The following is a 16363-nucleotide window of genomic DNA, read 5'->3' on the forward strand; positions in this document are numbered from 1 at the left end:
CCTGGTGGCAATAAAGCTTCGTGCTGGCCTTTACGATCTGGCTGACTTGGCCATTTTGACGTTAGTTGTATTACGCGGCAGCGTACTGCTGGCTCTGGAGGCGGAATTGGTGGTCGGACGCTTTTCCGAAGGTGGTAGGGTACTTTGTAACGTAGAGAAAGGGGTTTATCTTCGGATTGCAATGGTTCTCATCAACATTTAGCTCAGTGCCGTCCGAATCCGTATCGGAATCACTAACACTTTCCTCACTAAGTGTGGCTGTGAAACGCCGACCTACTTCATTAGATATTGTCACGGATATTACCACCCCTAAGTTATCCCATCACTAAGGCGATGCTAAGGCCATGCCAAGCAGTATTTACGTTAATAATCAAATCAAGTATACACATATATAAGGCAGCCCAGAGAGATGTCACACACAGGTGCATTTACTTATACGGCTATGTGCGCGCGAGAGACTGTAAACTACAAACATTCACATCAATAATTCAATCTGTATGTGTTTACATAAACCAATAAATAATTGCGTCTACACATATGTACGTATACGAGCAGCGGAGTGGCAATGCACAAACACATGCATATATCTTATCTCAGTGGTCACAAGAGAGGGCAATAATTTGTGCACGTAGTTGTGGCTGGCGATTTTGTAGCCGAAACAACTAGTAACTTCTGGAAATCGAAGAGCCTAGAAGTATGCAGCATAAACTATAAAAGCGGTGCAGGCGAGTAAGAAGAAATTCAGTTTGATTTGAGTTGTCAAGCAGTTGCGATTAAGACGATATCTAGCGAGCAATAGCAGTATTATTTTGAATAGTAGAGTTTCATTGAGCTATCAATCAGTGTGGTTATTAAGCAAGCTATTCGTTGCACAGTTGAGTGTATTGTGAAGTAATTTAATAAAGGCCATTTTGCATTATTACAAATTGGAGTTATTTATTCAACAGTTTAGTGATTCGAACTTAGCAGAGGATTGCAAATAAGAGGATTTGCAAGTAAATTCGTTACAATTGGTGTCAGAAGAGGAATTTTTGAATAAATTCCGAAGATTGGGAATACAACTTGGACATGGCAAAGTTCAGTGAATTGAAGATCCAGCAACTGAAAAAGGAGTTGGAAAACCGGGGATTAAATACAACTGGGAATAAGATCGAACTTCAAGCACGGCTACGAGAGGTAATGGAATCGCAAGGAATTGATGTGGATGAGTTTGTCTTTTATCCTGATGGGGACGAAACAACAACAAAAATTGAAGAGAAAAACGAAACATCGCAGACAGTTACGAGCACAGACTTGAACATGATATTGGCTGCAATAACTGCTCAAACATCGACAGTGGCATCTCAGCTGGAATCGCAGGAGACACGTTTAACATCCAAGATGGAAGAACAGAAAACGTATATGTCATCTCAACTAGAAGAACAGAAAACGTATATGTCATCTCAACTAGAAGAACAGAAAACGTATATGTCATCACAGATGGAATCCCAAGAGACACGAATAACATCGAAGATTGAAGCACAGGAAACACAAATTTCTTCACAACTTGACGAACAGAAGACGTATATGGTATCCCAACTGGAATCGCAGGAAACCCGTATAACATCACAATTGGAAGAACAGAGGACACATTTGGCGTCTCAACTGGAAGCGCAAGAGGCACGTATATCTGCAATGTCGGCACAAATTTCGGAACAGGTATCATCGCAGCTCTTTGTGAAACTGGAAGAACAGGATGCAAAAATTTTACAACTCGAGGACAAAATTGATGCCGAAATAGAAGCGTTAAAAGGTCGTATGGAGCAGTTACAACTAAACCGCCCAGCTGTTTCAGCGAGTAATCCAAAGGTAAAGACACCATCCTTTGACGGTTCTGTTCCTTTTCAGGTCTTTAAGCTACAGTTTGAGAAGACCGCAGCAGTGAACCAATGGAATGCTGAAGATAAAGTTGCAGCTCTGTTCGTGGCACTGAAAGGGCCTGCCGCGGAAATCTTACAGACCATCCCAGAGTACGAGCGGAACCACTACGAAACATTGATGAGCGCTTTAGAGAGACGTTACGGAAGCGAGCATAGGAAACAGATATTCCAAATTGAGTTGCAAAACCGCTACCAAAAAGCAAATGAGACATTGCAGGAGTTTGCTTCAGATATTGAAAGATTGGCTCATCTTGCAAATGCAGACGCACCCGTGGAATACACTGAAAGGGTAAAAATCCAGAGTTTCATAAATGGCATACGAGATGTGGAAACGAAGCGGGCTACATATGCGAATCCAAAACTAACGTTTGCTGAAACGGTATCGCATGCACTGACTCAGGAAACAGCCTCACTTTTGAGTAAGCCAGCGTACAAAGCTCATCGCGTGGAAGTGGAAAAGTCAGACTGGGTAGACGCAATTTTGGAAGCATTGAAGGGTACGCAGCAGAAGAATAATGATGCAGTCAAATGCTTTAAGTGTGGAAAGCCAGGGCATATTGCGCGTTATTGCAACACCAACCCTAACAGTTTCAACAATGTGGGTGGTCGTAAACGCAGAGCAGAAGGAGATGAGCAAATCTCCAAGACAAATCAATCGTTAAACTAAAGCGAGTCAGCAGCAAGGGGCGACAGCTGACTCCCTCAATTGAATGCCCCATAATCTCTATCTCACAAATTGGAAGAAGGTCGAGCAATCTTACTGTCGGAGGAAATGTGGATGGAAAGGAACGTTTACTGACTGTAGATACGGGTGCATCTCATTCCATCATTCGAGCGGATTTAGTCAACAAGAAGATAAGACCATTGCATGGAGCAATATTGCGTACAGCCACTGGAGAAGACACCCAGGTAATTGGAGAAGTAGAATATGAAGTAGCAATTGGGAACGTCACGGTACTACACAATTTTATAGTGGCAGATATTGTTGATGAAATCATAATTGGAGTGGACTTCTTAATCAACCAAGGCATCAAAATCGATATGCAAAGCAAGACGATGCGATATAAGAACATGGATGTGCCACTTAATTTCGGCTACGAGAGAGGCTACAGTAGTAAACGAGTGCTGGTGGAAGAGAGTCAGCAAATACCACCAAAATCAGAAGCAGTCATCTGGGCAAAGGTTGATGGAGATTGTGGGACAAACAAATTGTGGGTTGTCGAAGCAGCAAATAAATCAGCACTGAACATACTTGTAGGAAAAACCCTGGCTATGACAAAACAAGATGGACGTATTCCGGTAAGAGTACTAAATGAGTTCAAGTCACCATTCAATTTGACCAAAGGAGCTATTTTGGGAAGATGCCAAGAGGCCGAAGTAGTTATTAACTGTGAACAGCTCCAGGAACACGTTTCATCTAGTAATACTGATCTTTCAAATGATATCACGGCATGGACGCATGGGCTAGAGGAAGCCTATCAGAGTAAGGCAAAACAACTGCTCATAAAATACGCGAACATATTTGACCAGGATGGTTCCAAACCAGGCCGCACCAATGTTGTGAAACATCAAATTGACACTGGAGATGCGAGGCCGATCCGTCAAGCTCCACGTAGTGTTCCACTAGCGAAGCGGGAAGTTGTGAGTCAAATCATACAAGAAATGAGTGACAGCGGCGTCATCGAACCATCAGCTAGTCCATGGAGCTCACCGGTAGTACTTGTGAAGAAGAAGGATGGAAAAATGAGGTTTTGCGTGGACTACCGGAAGTTGAATGACGTTACGAAAAAGGATAGCTACCCGTTGCCAAGAATTGACGACACTCTGGACTCGCTATCTGGTACGAAATGGTTTTCCACACTGGACTTGAAAAGCGGTTACTGGCAAGTTGAGGTGAAGGAGGAAGATAAAGAGAAAACAGCCTTCAGTGTCGGTGATGGTCTTTGGCAATTTACAGTGATGCCTTTTGGACTTTGTAATGCACCAGCTACTTTTGAGAGACTCATGGACCAGGTACTGAAAGGACTACATTGGAAAACATGCTTGGTGTACCTGGACGACATCATCGTATTGGGCAAGAGTTTTGATGAACATCTTAAGAACTTGGAGGAAGTTTTCCAGAGAATAGCTGGCGCTGGTCTGAAGTTAAGTCCCAAAAAGTGTGCGCTGTTTAAAAAGGAAGTCAATTATTTGGGTCACAAGGTAACGACAGAGGGCATCTGCACTGCGAACGAAAAAATAGAGGCTGTAAAGGATTGGCCAAGACCACAGAACCTACATGAATTGAGAAGTTTTCTTGGGCTGTGCACATATTACCGCCGATTTGTACCACATTTTTCCAGCGTAGCCCATAGCCTCCATGAGCTTACAAGAAAAAACAAAGCTTTTGAATGGAAGAAGGAGCAAGAAGTGGCTTTCCAAACATTGAAGGAGCGTTTGTGCACTGCCCCAATGTTAGCATATCCGATTCCAGGAGCAACATTTATTCTGGATACAGATGCGAGTGGATATGCTATAGGAGGCATTTTATCACAACTGGTCGATGGACAGGAGAAGGTAGTTGCATATTACAGCCGTTCGATTGGAAAACCAGAGAGGAACTACTGTGTTACGCGGAGAGAGCTGTTGGCATTGGTAGACTGCATTAAACATTTTCACAAATACCTCTACGGCCAGCGATTCCGTGTCAGGACAGATCACGCAGCGTTGAAATGGCTTCTGCAGTTCCGTAATCCGGAAGGACAATTGGCACGGTGGATCGAGCGACTACAAAGCTACGACTTTTCCATTGAGCATCGAAAAGGTAGTACCCATGGAAATGCTGATGCAATGTCGCGAAGACCATGTAGTTTGGAATGCAAGCACTGTTCAAAAGCCGAGGCTAAAGAAGACATTATAGATGTCCGGCTAATGAATATAACATGTACAGATGAATGGGACAAGGAACAGCTAAGAAAGTGCCAGCTAGAAGATGCAGATCTGTCGCGTGTTATGCAAGGGCTCGAACGAAATGAAAGACCAAACAGAGAAGAGATGTCAGCAGAGAGTCCCATTGCGAAGTCATATTGGGCACAGTGGAACAGTTTAGAATTGATATCCGGTTGCCTTCATCGAGTATGGGAGAGTGAGGATGGTAAATACAAGAATAAACTGATAGTTGTTCCCAGAAAGAGGATTCCTGACGTGCTCAGCGAGCTGCATAATGGTCCAAGCGGAGGTCATCTTGGAATCACGAAGACGCTCGAGAAGATTAAACAGAGATTCTATTGGGTTGGTTGCCGTCAGTCGGTCACTGAGTGGATTGCGAACTGCGAGGTTTGCAGCAGAGCGAAAGGGCCCAGAACACGAAGTCATGGCCAGATGAAGCAATATAACTCAGGTGCGCCATTTGAAAGGATCGCAATGGATGTCGCAGGTCCATTTCCTACTAGTAACCGCGGAAACAAATACGTACTGGTGGTTATGGATTATTTCAGTAAATGGCCAGAGGTATACCCAATCCCAAACCATGAAGCAGAAACAGTAGCAGAAGTGGTTAAAAACGAATGGGTTGCAAGGTATGGTGTACCAATAGAGTTGCATTCTGACCAAGGCAGGAATTTCGAATCAGCTGTGTTCCAGGAAATGTGTAAGTCATTGGGCATTCGAAAAACACGGACAACTGCATTGCATCCTCAATCCGATGGTATGGTAGAACGATTCAATAGAACATTGGAGGAGCACTTAAGGAAAGTAGTAGACAAGTACCATAAAGAATGGGATACCCGCATACCATTATTCTTGATGGCTTACCGATCAGCAGTGCATGAGACAACGGGCCAAACCCCTGCAAAAGTAATTTTTGGCAATGACCTTAGACTGCCAGCTGATTTGAAGTTTGGGATAGATGCCAATGCGGAGAGAAATGTCAGGAAATCCACTAGTGATTTGGAAGAAGAGCTAAGAGAAATACATGATCTGATAAGGCAACGAACAAAGATTATGAGTGACAAGATGAAAGCCAGATACGATAAAGCAATTAATTCAGAAGGTTTTCAGGAAGGAGATTTGGTGCTGTTATACAACCCACAACGTAAAAAAGGTTTGTCCCCGAAATTGCAGTGTAATTGGGAAGGCCCATACAAAGTTGTAAAACGGATCAACGATGTAGTGTACCGCATACAAACCATCGGTAAACCACGAACCAAAATGAAAGTGGTCCATTTGGAAAGGCTGGCAACGTTTAGATCGAGATATTTGTCTGATCGGGACGATCAGACTTAGGTGGAGGGCAGTGTCACGGATATTACCACCCCTAAGTTATCCCATCACTAAGGCGATGCTAAGGCCATGCCAAGCAGTATTTACGTTAATAATCAAATCAAGTATACACATATATAAGGCAGCCCAGAGAGATGTCACACACAGGTGCATTTACTTATACGGCTATGTGCGCGCGAGAGACTGTAAACTACAAACATTCACATCAATAATTCAATCTGTATGTGTTTACATAAACGAATAAATAATTGCGTCTACACATATGTACGTATACGAGCAGCGAAGTGGCAATGCACAAACACATGCATATATCTTATCTCAGTGGTCACAAGAGAGGGCAATAATTTGTGCACGTAGTTGTGGCTGGCGATTTTGTAGCCGAAACAACTAGTAACTTCTGGAAATCGAAGAGCCTAGAAGTATGCAGCATAAACTATAAAAGCGGTGCAGGCGAGTAAGAAGAAATTCAGTTTGATTTGAGTTGTCAAGCAGTTGCGATTAAGACGATATCTAGCGAGCAATAGCAGTATTATTTTGAATAGTAGAGTTTCATTGAGCTATCAATCAGTGTGGTTATTAAGCAAGCTATTCGTTGCACAGTTGAGTGTATTGTGAAGTACTTTAATAAAGGCCATTTTGCATTATTACAAATTGGAGTTATTTATTCAACAGTTTAGTGATTCGAACTTAGCAGAGGATTGCAAATAAGAGGATTTGCAAGTAAATTCGTTACAATATTATATACGTTGCGCTTGTGTCAACACGACACCACCGTGATAAGGTTTATTCCCACTTGTTTGTTCTTCTAGTAGTTGGGCCTGCAAATCCTCGTCGCAGTCTTTTGGTTCTTCCACAATGCTCGTTGAATACGTGCACAGCCGGCTAGGGTGTTTGGCGATTCGTTAAATATCGTATGCTAATATCTGATCGCCAGTTCTTCATTACTTCCATACGTCTTTGGAACTCGCTCCCTTCTAGACTTAGGCTTATAAGCAATGCTCTGCTCTTCAATAAAGAATTAACAAGTTTCTATAATAACCTAGACAATTAAAATACTGATTTCTTCTAAGCAAATGTACTCTATCATTTGTTTATTTTATTTATTTACTATTTATTAAATATATTATTTATTGTAACCTTTTCTTAGCCATAGTCATTAGCTTTAAGTTTCAAGTTTAAATTGTTCTTATTTTATGCCTTTTACCGACTAGCACTGTAAAATAATTTTTGCCAAATTGTTGTGCTGGGATGAATTGCCTAATAAATACAAATACAAATAAGTGGGGATGTGCAGTTGACGTAGCGATAATGTTAATAAAGCAGTTGGCGCCTTGCTATTGAAGTTGTGTCAACCGATGTTACACGATCCCTTTTTTTTATATATATATCGCCAGGCCGCCTCAATTTTAGCTGCAGCCAATCACACTTTTTTCCGGAAACTCATTTCCAATTTTTCCTCTAGTGATGGCCGGTCTGTTTTTTCCTTGTTTTCCGATACTTTTTATCGCAACTTTCGCCCCATCACTAGGTGTGCTCGCGCGAACACGCTCCCAAGTGGACCGTAGCAGCAGACCCTAACAACATGCAAAATTATTTATCTGGCTCAGGATTTTGCCACCGGATGATGGTAAATGGATCACACCTCGTGTTCCAATGGTACCAAAGAGGATAAATACAATAAGAGCCGCCACTCGTTATTTTGTGACGAGTATCTCGCTGGAAATTGAAAAAATTGATGCCGAATGTTTTCTGAGAGGGATTTTTAAATGTCTCGCATTTATCCAAGCCGTGTAGGCCCCTTGTGCAACTGTAATTTTTGGAAAGAGAATTAAATAAATTAATTAAATACAGTCGAAAAATAAACACAAATACCCCACGTAAATGTATAGAAGACATTTATAAACATCTCGCCCAAAAAAAAAGTAGCGGCTACCTCAGTATATATCGAGTAAATGCCAAAAAAATAATGAGTGACGGCTCTTATTGTATTTATCGTCTAATCCAAAATAGCTGCGTTTTTTTACAAGCGTTTACGTTTGTATTTGTATTTGTATTTATTAGGCAATTCATCCCAGCACAACAATTTGGCAAAAATTATTTTACAGTGCTAGTCGGAAAAAAACGCTTATCTTCGCTTAGATAACACTTAGGAGACCCATCTAGCGGCAGTGGTTAAACAACTAGCTACAGCACAGACACACTAAATCGGAGACACAAACCTCTGGTGGCTATAATGTCTAACATATAGCTGAATCAGTTGCGATGAATAGTGGACACGCACCATTTGAAGAGGTGATACATAGAATTAGTGTAGAGTTGAAACATACACATATTTCAGTAACATCTAGGTATAATGCGTATTAAAATTTAGTAGTACTAATTTTATGCGCAGCAATTTCAGAAGAGTAGATAAAGTTTGACGCTTAGCAGTCCATATAAAGTTTAAGGGTAAACGTCTATAGATGTAAAAAAACACAGCTAATGTTTTCAGTTTTTCACAGTTAGAGACTTCCACTTCAGAGCTGGATGGCTCATTGGAGCGTCCTATAAAAAGAAGCACGAAATAAAAGAGAAACGTGAAAATTTTATAGCTAGTAATCTAGTTCCTAGAGATGGGACATATGTGAACGCCTATAGTTCAACTAGGGTTTATTGTAGATTAGGGGATGTTACCGGTAAAACCACGTTTACGCATGCAATAATCTACAATAGATAATCTACGCGTGTACATATTTCCATTCTTAGGATTTGTATTATCTGTCAACTTTTCACCTTTCTCTTTTATTACGTGCATCCCATTAGATTACACCCTAGAGGTGCTGTATATTCTTAAAAAAAAATAGACATATCTGAAATTTTTTCCTAATTACCGATTATCCAAGATAAAAATTTATATGGAAAATCTAGTTATTTACTTAACAATTGGGAGTTAAGTACGAAAATGAAGATCATCTCGTTATATGTTAAGAAGATCTAACGTTCTGAATAAGGCCGTTTCCAAGACCAGGTTAACACATATTAACTAGGTCTAACACACTTCTTTTTTTTTTAATAGGGTTACACTCAAAGGACAGCCACCAGGAAATCGGCAGATAAATACCAAATTACTCCGATACATAGAAACGGATGCCGTAGATTTCTTTTTCTTTCTCTGTTGTCGTTAATGCGCAGCAAATTTTTCTTATATTATTGAAACATGAGCTAATAAACCATAAGTCCACAATGATTAATCTATGCGTTCACAAATGTCTCATACCTTGGAAGTATGTAGGATATTAGCCATGAATCAAAAAATTCATCATTGTATTATGTGTGGACTTCCACATTTTACTCAAATGGCGCAAGCAAATAAGTCGCAAAAAAATGGTTTCTAAATTTAGTTACAACCTATTTTATTTTAACTTTAACCGGGTGTGTCCAACATAGATATTGGCTTTCGAAATTATAGTCAAACTTCGATGAACGGGGAAAATACTTTTTTGCTTATGAAACAATGGGAGCTTCATCAAACACAACTGTAGATCAAATGTTTCTGAACGCACCGTCGGGTTGTTGCTTTTGTAGTGATAAAGACATAACTTAATTTAACAATTAATATATAATATAGTAATGAGTATAGTATATAAATTATACTAATCAATTTATCTATAGTATGTCTGTTATATGAATGCAGATATGTATTTATATAACTGTGCTAGCAAAAATCAAATGATAGCTATCTTAAATTTTTTTTAAGTGTTGGTTAAATCGAAAAATATTTTATTTGCCTTAATTAAAAAAATTGAAATTAACCTAATATACATTTTTAGCAACCAAACTTACAGCAACATTCGTATATAGCACATTACCATACCAACTAATATACATATTTCTGATTCGCTTTATTTTATTTGGTTTTTTGACGTATTAAAGCGTTTATATATATAGTTATAGTTAATCATCCCGTTTGTATGTAGACAAAAATTGTTCCAATAAACATATAATAATATCATACATTATTTGAATTTTCAATACATTTTCCTTCTTATTCCGCTTAACGGTATTATTTATTTAATTTCGATTCGTTCTTATACTAAGTCGTCAATGATCTGGGGTAAGCAACAAAACTTTCGTTAAAGACTATCACTCTACTTCTCTTTAATTCATACGCAATCATTTAGTTCTCGATGAATGCCACAATCGTTGCGCAAATTTTAAAGGTATGCCCATTTTTAATAACTGTGAGTGACCATGAAATTTCAAATTTGGCCTATAATGTAACACAGCCTCCCAGCATATTTCGCTCAGTTTCGGTATGGTCATCCACATTTTATACAAATCATTACAACGGCGCATCTTTCCATCATATTCAATGCCACCAAATATATACATGCAACCATTTTGATTATGCGCTGCAGCATGAAAATATAATGCTTTTGGCAAAGTTGCTGTTTTTATTTGTGTCCATTGTCTAGTAGAAAAGTTAATTTTCCATATATCTGAGAAATATATTTCCTCATTCTGTAAATGCAACATATGAAAAATCAGAGAAATTCTTTATTTTTATTTAATTTAATATTTTATCTAACCTGCAAGCCACCTGTAATGAACGCTTCAACCTCACCATTCGTATTCGTATGCTGTACGCAGGAAAAGCATTTTCGTGGTTTTGGATATCCTAAATTTTGCCGTAATGTTATCGCATTTGTTTGTACGCTTCGATCGGGTAACGTATCAATATAATCCCAACGATTCGCCTTTATATTATATGCTGGTACATGTTGTAAGTCATAAACCAAATTCGGAGTTCCACCACCCAATACATAAATATGATTCCCATCATAAACAACTTCATGCCTATAACGTCCCTGTGGATCATCACGTATATCAGGACGACACATATATACACATTCCCATACACGTGTACGTAAATTCAAACGATGTACATCACATGAGTATTCATAACCTGTCGTCCCACCGATTGCATACAAGTAATGATTATGTAGAACAATGCCTGGACCATATTGTGGTGTGGGTGCATCTCCAGTAGCCTCAATACGCATAATTTGTGGATTTTCGCCTTGTGTTTGAAACACATAGCATTGATTTGTGCAAGCTTCACCAAATGGATGACCGGTACCACCATATGACTACATGCATATAAGAATTTTTTTTATTTATTCGGTTTATATTAGTCAAAAAAATAGTAACATTTTTTTTTAATCGCATACATCTCTCAGTCTATGATTACAAGCGGCCGAAGTAGTAGGGTTAAGTTCAAGTAAACTTTAATATAAAAAAAGAAATAAATGTAAGGCACGATAAACTCCGAAGAGATTTTAGGTCGAGCTTCTTTTCCAATTTACGTCGTGCTCGCTCCGCCAAGTCAACTTTAACTGGCGTTTAAACACGCACTGTTGTTGTTGTAGCAGTGCTTCGACCCACCTAATAGGTGCGACCGATCACAAATTGTCATCAATATTCTCTAACGGGAGTCCAAGGAAAATTGCTGTTTCAACAGGGGTGGACCATAATGAGAGGGGTTTTAGAAGCGTTGGTTCCACATTACAATTAAAGAGGTGGTTGGTGTCATGTGGGGACACATTGCAAGCGGGGCATACATTTTGTATGTCGGGGTTGATTCTGGATAGGTAAGAGTTTAGCCTGTTACAGTATCCAGAACAAAGTTGAGCTAGAGTGACTCGCGTTTCACTGGGGAATATGCGTTCCTCTTCCGCAAGTTTTGGTAACTGTTCTTTGAGTACTGGATTCACCGGGCAATTCCTGGCACAAAGGTCCGACGCCTGTTTGTGGAGTTCACTGAGGACCTGCTTGTGTTTTTTGCTTCATACGGCTGAATTCTCAGGTGCCGTATTTCCTCATAATGCTTACGGAGATGACTTTTAAGCCCCTAGGCGGTGTTGGCTCATCAATCAGATGTCTGTTGGGATGCCCAGGTTTCTGGGTATTCAACAGGGACTGTTTGGTTAGCATCTCATTTAACCCCATTTAAACACGCACTGTAACAAAAAGGTTTAAAGCTATTGAACTATTGTTATATGTACTTACAATTAATAAATTATTGCTAATGATAAGCGCATTCGATGCTAGTTCTCTTGGCATACTACGACTCACTGTAGGATTGTACAATTGTACCCAACGTTTTGTACTAAAATTATAGCGCCATAATTCTTGAAATAGCATGCCGGGACTTTGTGTTATCGCGCCACTATTTCTTGGATTATAGCCGCCCAACATATAAAGATTTGATTCTGTTGCAGCTACGCGATGTCCGCTACGCTCGAATGGGTAATCTCTCGGTGGACAAAATTTTTTATAATTGCATTTCAACAAACGATGTGGCTTGAAAGTATATGCAGATATGTGACGCACACGTTGCCTTGGATCCGTAACCCAATAGCTTCGTGAATATTTTTTATCCATATCACTGTCACTCTCAGAATTAGTTGAATAATCTCCTCTATAACCAGCAGCTTGATCGCTTTCTAATGAGTCGTCATCACTATCCATGTCTACAATATAATCGGAATCATCACTTGACATATCATCCGAATCATTAGCATCCTCCTCCTCTTCCACATTTTCCACATCTACGTCATCGTCATAGCCCAGGCCCATTACTTCGGCATCTTCATCCATAGGCTCGGCCTGTTGCAGTTGTTCGTTGTTATCATGCTGCTCAGCACCGTCGCCATCCATTGCCGGTATTTGATGAAATAGATCTTGCAGTAACGAAAATATATACACTTCAAGGACTCCTATTAAATGCCAAGCGAACTGGAAATTATTCAATACTTTTAATATAACCTGCGTTCCAAATCTTCTCAATGTCATTACACTTCCAAACTTGGTTTGTTTGGTATTTCTCTTTTTTTAATTTGTATTTGACTTTTGCTACTACGCAATTATTAGTTTAGTGTTTTTCAAAATGTTTAATGTGCATCAAAATATATTTGTTAAAATAAAAAATCACATTGAATTTCGAAGAATTTCACTATTTTACTACAGAACTGGCAACCGCACACAGCTGGTGGTGAAGCTAAACCAATGTTGTTAATGCTGGTCACTTGCTAAGGCCCGAAAACGTAATTCTTCTATTTCTCACTCTTTTCACAATTTGAGTATGTTCCGTATTGAAAAAAAAAAAACAATATTGAAAAAGAAAACAATATTAATTGTTTAAACCTACAACAGTCTCTTATTATTAATGGATTCCAAAAGTTAAATTAAACTCTTTTTAATTTTTTAAGCTGGAGACATTGGTGCTTTGTCGGTAACCGTATCGGTAACTTTATAACAGCTGATTCGACCAACCTTATGGGAATCAATGTAATCGTTTAATGGTGCCATACCATAACGCTAACTTGATTACATTGATTTCCTGAAGGTAGGTTCGATCAGCTGTTCTATCTGGTTATGGCTTTATGGTTATAAGTCACCATTAATTCGCCCTTAACCCATATAGAATTTATGGAACCAGGCATCACTGTCGCCTTGACAATCAGTTGGCAATTAGCGTCCACTGCATTGTTTACTATATAGTTTGGCAGCTTAAGTAGAGGTTATGTTGCGAATAGAGTGGAAGGCAGTGGACTAGGCAGTCGAATGTCATATAATGAAGGAATGGTGTTCGGAGTTCTTTCAAAGTTAAAAAAAAAAATTATAAAAGCTTTAATATAAATAAAACTATTGTTTTAATAACAACAAAAACGCCATATATATTCTGTATACATAAGTTTATAAGGATTATCTCACTTTAAAATTAGAATTAAATAATCTAGTTTTTTTTGAAACTGAGTCGAGAACTGTGCGTGTGAATGTGCGAATTTTCACCGATCAGCTGTTAGTTGCGCTACTTGGTAAAATTTACAATGGTCCACTGCGTCATTTACGCTTATACGCAAAAGCTGTCAATAGGCTAAATTTGCAATAGGAATTTTAATTGAAATCTGTTACACGCATTACGTTTTATTATTTTTAGGTATTGTTTTTCCCAAAATGTATTAATTTGCCACGGTTTGCGAATTTACTTTAAACAACAAACGTAAGTTTTTGCGGATATAATTTTTTTCACGTCGTTCGTTCTACATTTATTTACGGAGAAAGCCAATATGAAAAGAAAGTCTGTTTGTTCCTTTTGAAAGTCGCGGTAGACCAAGGTCGTTCCTTTTCAGTTCCTCTATTGAATCTCGGGGTAGTAAGGGCACATTGAATACCTTGGGATTAGGGCTGTGTTATATTATTTGCTCAATGTATGGGTAATTTTGGTGAATTTTGTTCAAATGATGAGTTTTTTATGACTTTCGCTTAATAAGTACCGATTATCTCAAGTCCCATAAATTGTCTCTACGGACGGAAAATTTCAAATTTACTGACTTCTTTAACGTTTGACAAGACGGTGCACCATCTAATTTTTATAAAAATTGTCAAAGGTGGTATCAAAAGACGCGTTTCGACTTCCATTTTTAGAATCCGATTAAACATTTTATTTCTGTCGAAAGATATTTAAAATGACTCCAAGAGAGTTCGAAATATGGGACTCGATTAGCAATTTTTTTGCACAGAATATCTGCGTTGGTGGCCTGGGCGGCTTAAGTGCAGTATACGGACAATTCCAAAATCAAAAAATGAAGTATGATGATTGATAGACATGTTCAAGGTAAGTATAACTACACAATTTTGTTTGTGGGAAAATGACAATAACAGGAGTTATTAAGGGTCAAAGTTCATATGAAGCATTTTTTTAAATCTAAATTGCTCTTTAAGTATCGAACCGATTTTCAAATTTTTTTTTCATTGTATAGGTAGTAAAATTACCTTTCATTTGATATGCTGTTTGTATTCCTATCCCGTAAAATAGTTAAATAATTCGATGTTTAAAAGTGCTATATTTACTAAGTAAATTAAGCATATTTATTTATGCATATGTATGTATGTGTATGTATATTGAAATAAAGCCAGTATGGCCTTATCTCCATTTTCAAAACATGGTTGTTGTAATTTTATTAGGCTGTACCTAAAAACGCGCAAAAGAGTACGTACCGTGGCATGTTGCCACGGTTCAGGCAACCACCCGGACTTGGCATGGCGTAGCCCAGGGTTACTTAAATAAGCGCGGCCGAAGGCCGCCAACTCGGAAAGGTGTTCTGCACATAAAGGAAACAAATACCCGATGCTCTGCGCAGAATTACTGTTAATTTGTCCAAAATTAAGTTTTGGTATACCAGGAACAGGACAGTTGGTATTGCATTGATGGGACCAAGGATATTATATATAATTTTAAATGAAAGCTTAAATTATTTCCCATCTACCAAACTATATTTTCATATATTTAATACAGCAATTAAATTTAAAAAAATTAAGTTTTTAAAAATTTTGATATGTTTTTTAAAAAATTATATTATTTCAGGAAATTCTTTGCAGTTATATACTTAACAATTGTTTTTGTTTTTATCGGCCTATTGATAAATCATTCAAGGTTCGAATCGAGCTCAAAGCCAGAACAATAATTTTTTTCTAATGATAATTATTGTTATTTTTTTAATTTTTCTAAATTTGAAAAATTGTATTTTGTTTTTGGAATAGTCAGTAGAAAATTTTTCAGACAACCTGCCATAGCTGCGCAGATAGATCCATTTCGAAGGGTGCTAAGCCTTCATTATCAGTACGCTTTAGGCATGCTGCGCTAACCATTTAGCTATACAGCGGTGGTTTGTTTGACTGGCAAATTTGCTACTTCTATTCCTTTTTACCAACTATATTTATTCAGTGTTGCGCCATCTGGTGCAAATCACTGATAATGCTGGATTTTTGTTTATTGTCAATTATTTTGTTTGACATTCCCAAGTGCTCATGGTTTATTAACAATTGTTTTTGTTTTTATCGGCCTATTGATAAATCATTCAAGGTTCAAATCGAGCTCAAGGCCAGAACAATAATTTTTTTCTAATGATAATTATTGTTATTTTTTAAATTTTTCTAAATTTGAAAAATTGTATTTTGTTTTTGGAATAGTAAGTAGAAAATTTATATTATTTATTGTTCTGGCCTTGAGCTCGTTTCGAACCTTCAATGTTATATACTTAAGATATACATCAAATGAAAGGTATTGGAAATACATGTCCAACGACGTCAAAAGTTTGAAAATCGGTTCAATACTTTAGAAGTAATTTAGATTAAAAAAA

The 16363-nt window shown here is 38.2% G+C and overlaps 1 protein-coding gene across 3 annotated transcripts; it reads right to left on the reverse strand.

Moving 5' to 3' along the window:
- Positions 1–10194: 10194 nt before the first annotated feature.
- slim (scruin like at the midline) lies at positions 10195–14268 on the reverse strand. Of its 3 annotated transcripts, none has more exons than XM_067774656.1 (4): positions 14145–14268; positions 12228–13076; positions 10748–11308; positions 10195–10679 (listed from the first exon to the last, which is right to left on the reverse strand). In XM_067774656.1, exons 2-4 carry the CDS (start codon positions 13011–13013, stop codon positions 10332–10334), a joined length of 1695 nt encoding a protein of 564 aa, XP_067630757.1. In that variant the 5' UTR covers positions 13014–13076; positions 14145–14268; the 3' UTR covers positions 10195–10331. The 3 variants fall into 3 exon arrangements, with proteins under 3 accessions (XP_067630757.1, XP_067630756.1, XP_067630755.1); XM_067774655.1 differs by having other exon boundaries at positions 14050–14265; XM_067774654.1 differs by lacking the exon at positions 14145–14268 and having other exon boundaries at positions 12228–13229.
- Positions 14269–16363: the final 2095 nt, after the last annotated feature.

This window comes from Eurosta solidaginis, chromosome 3 (genome assembly GCF_040869045.1).
Source record: "Eurosta solidaginis isolate ZX-2024a chromosome 3, ASM4086904v1, whole genome shotgun sequence".
NCBI lineage: Eukaryota > Metazoa > Arthropoda > Insecta > Diptera > Tephritidae > Eurosta > Eurosta solidaginis.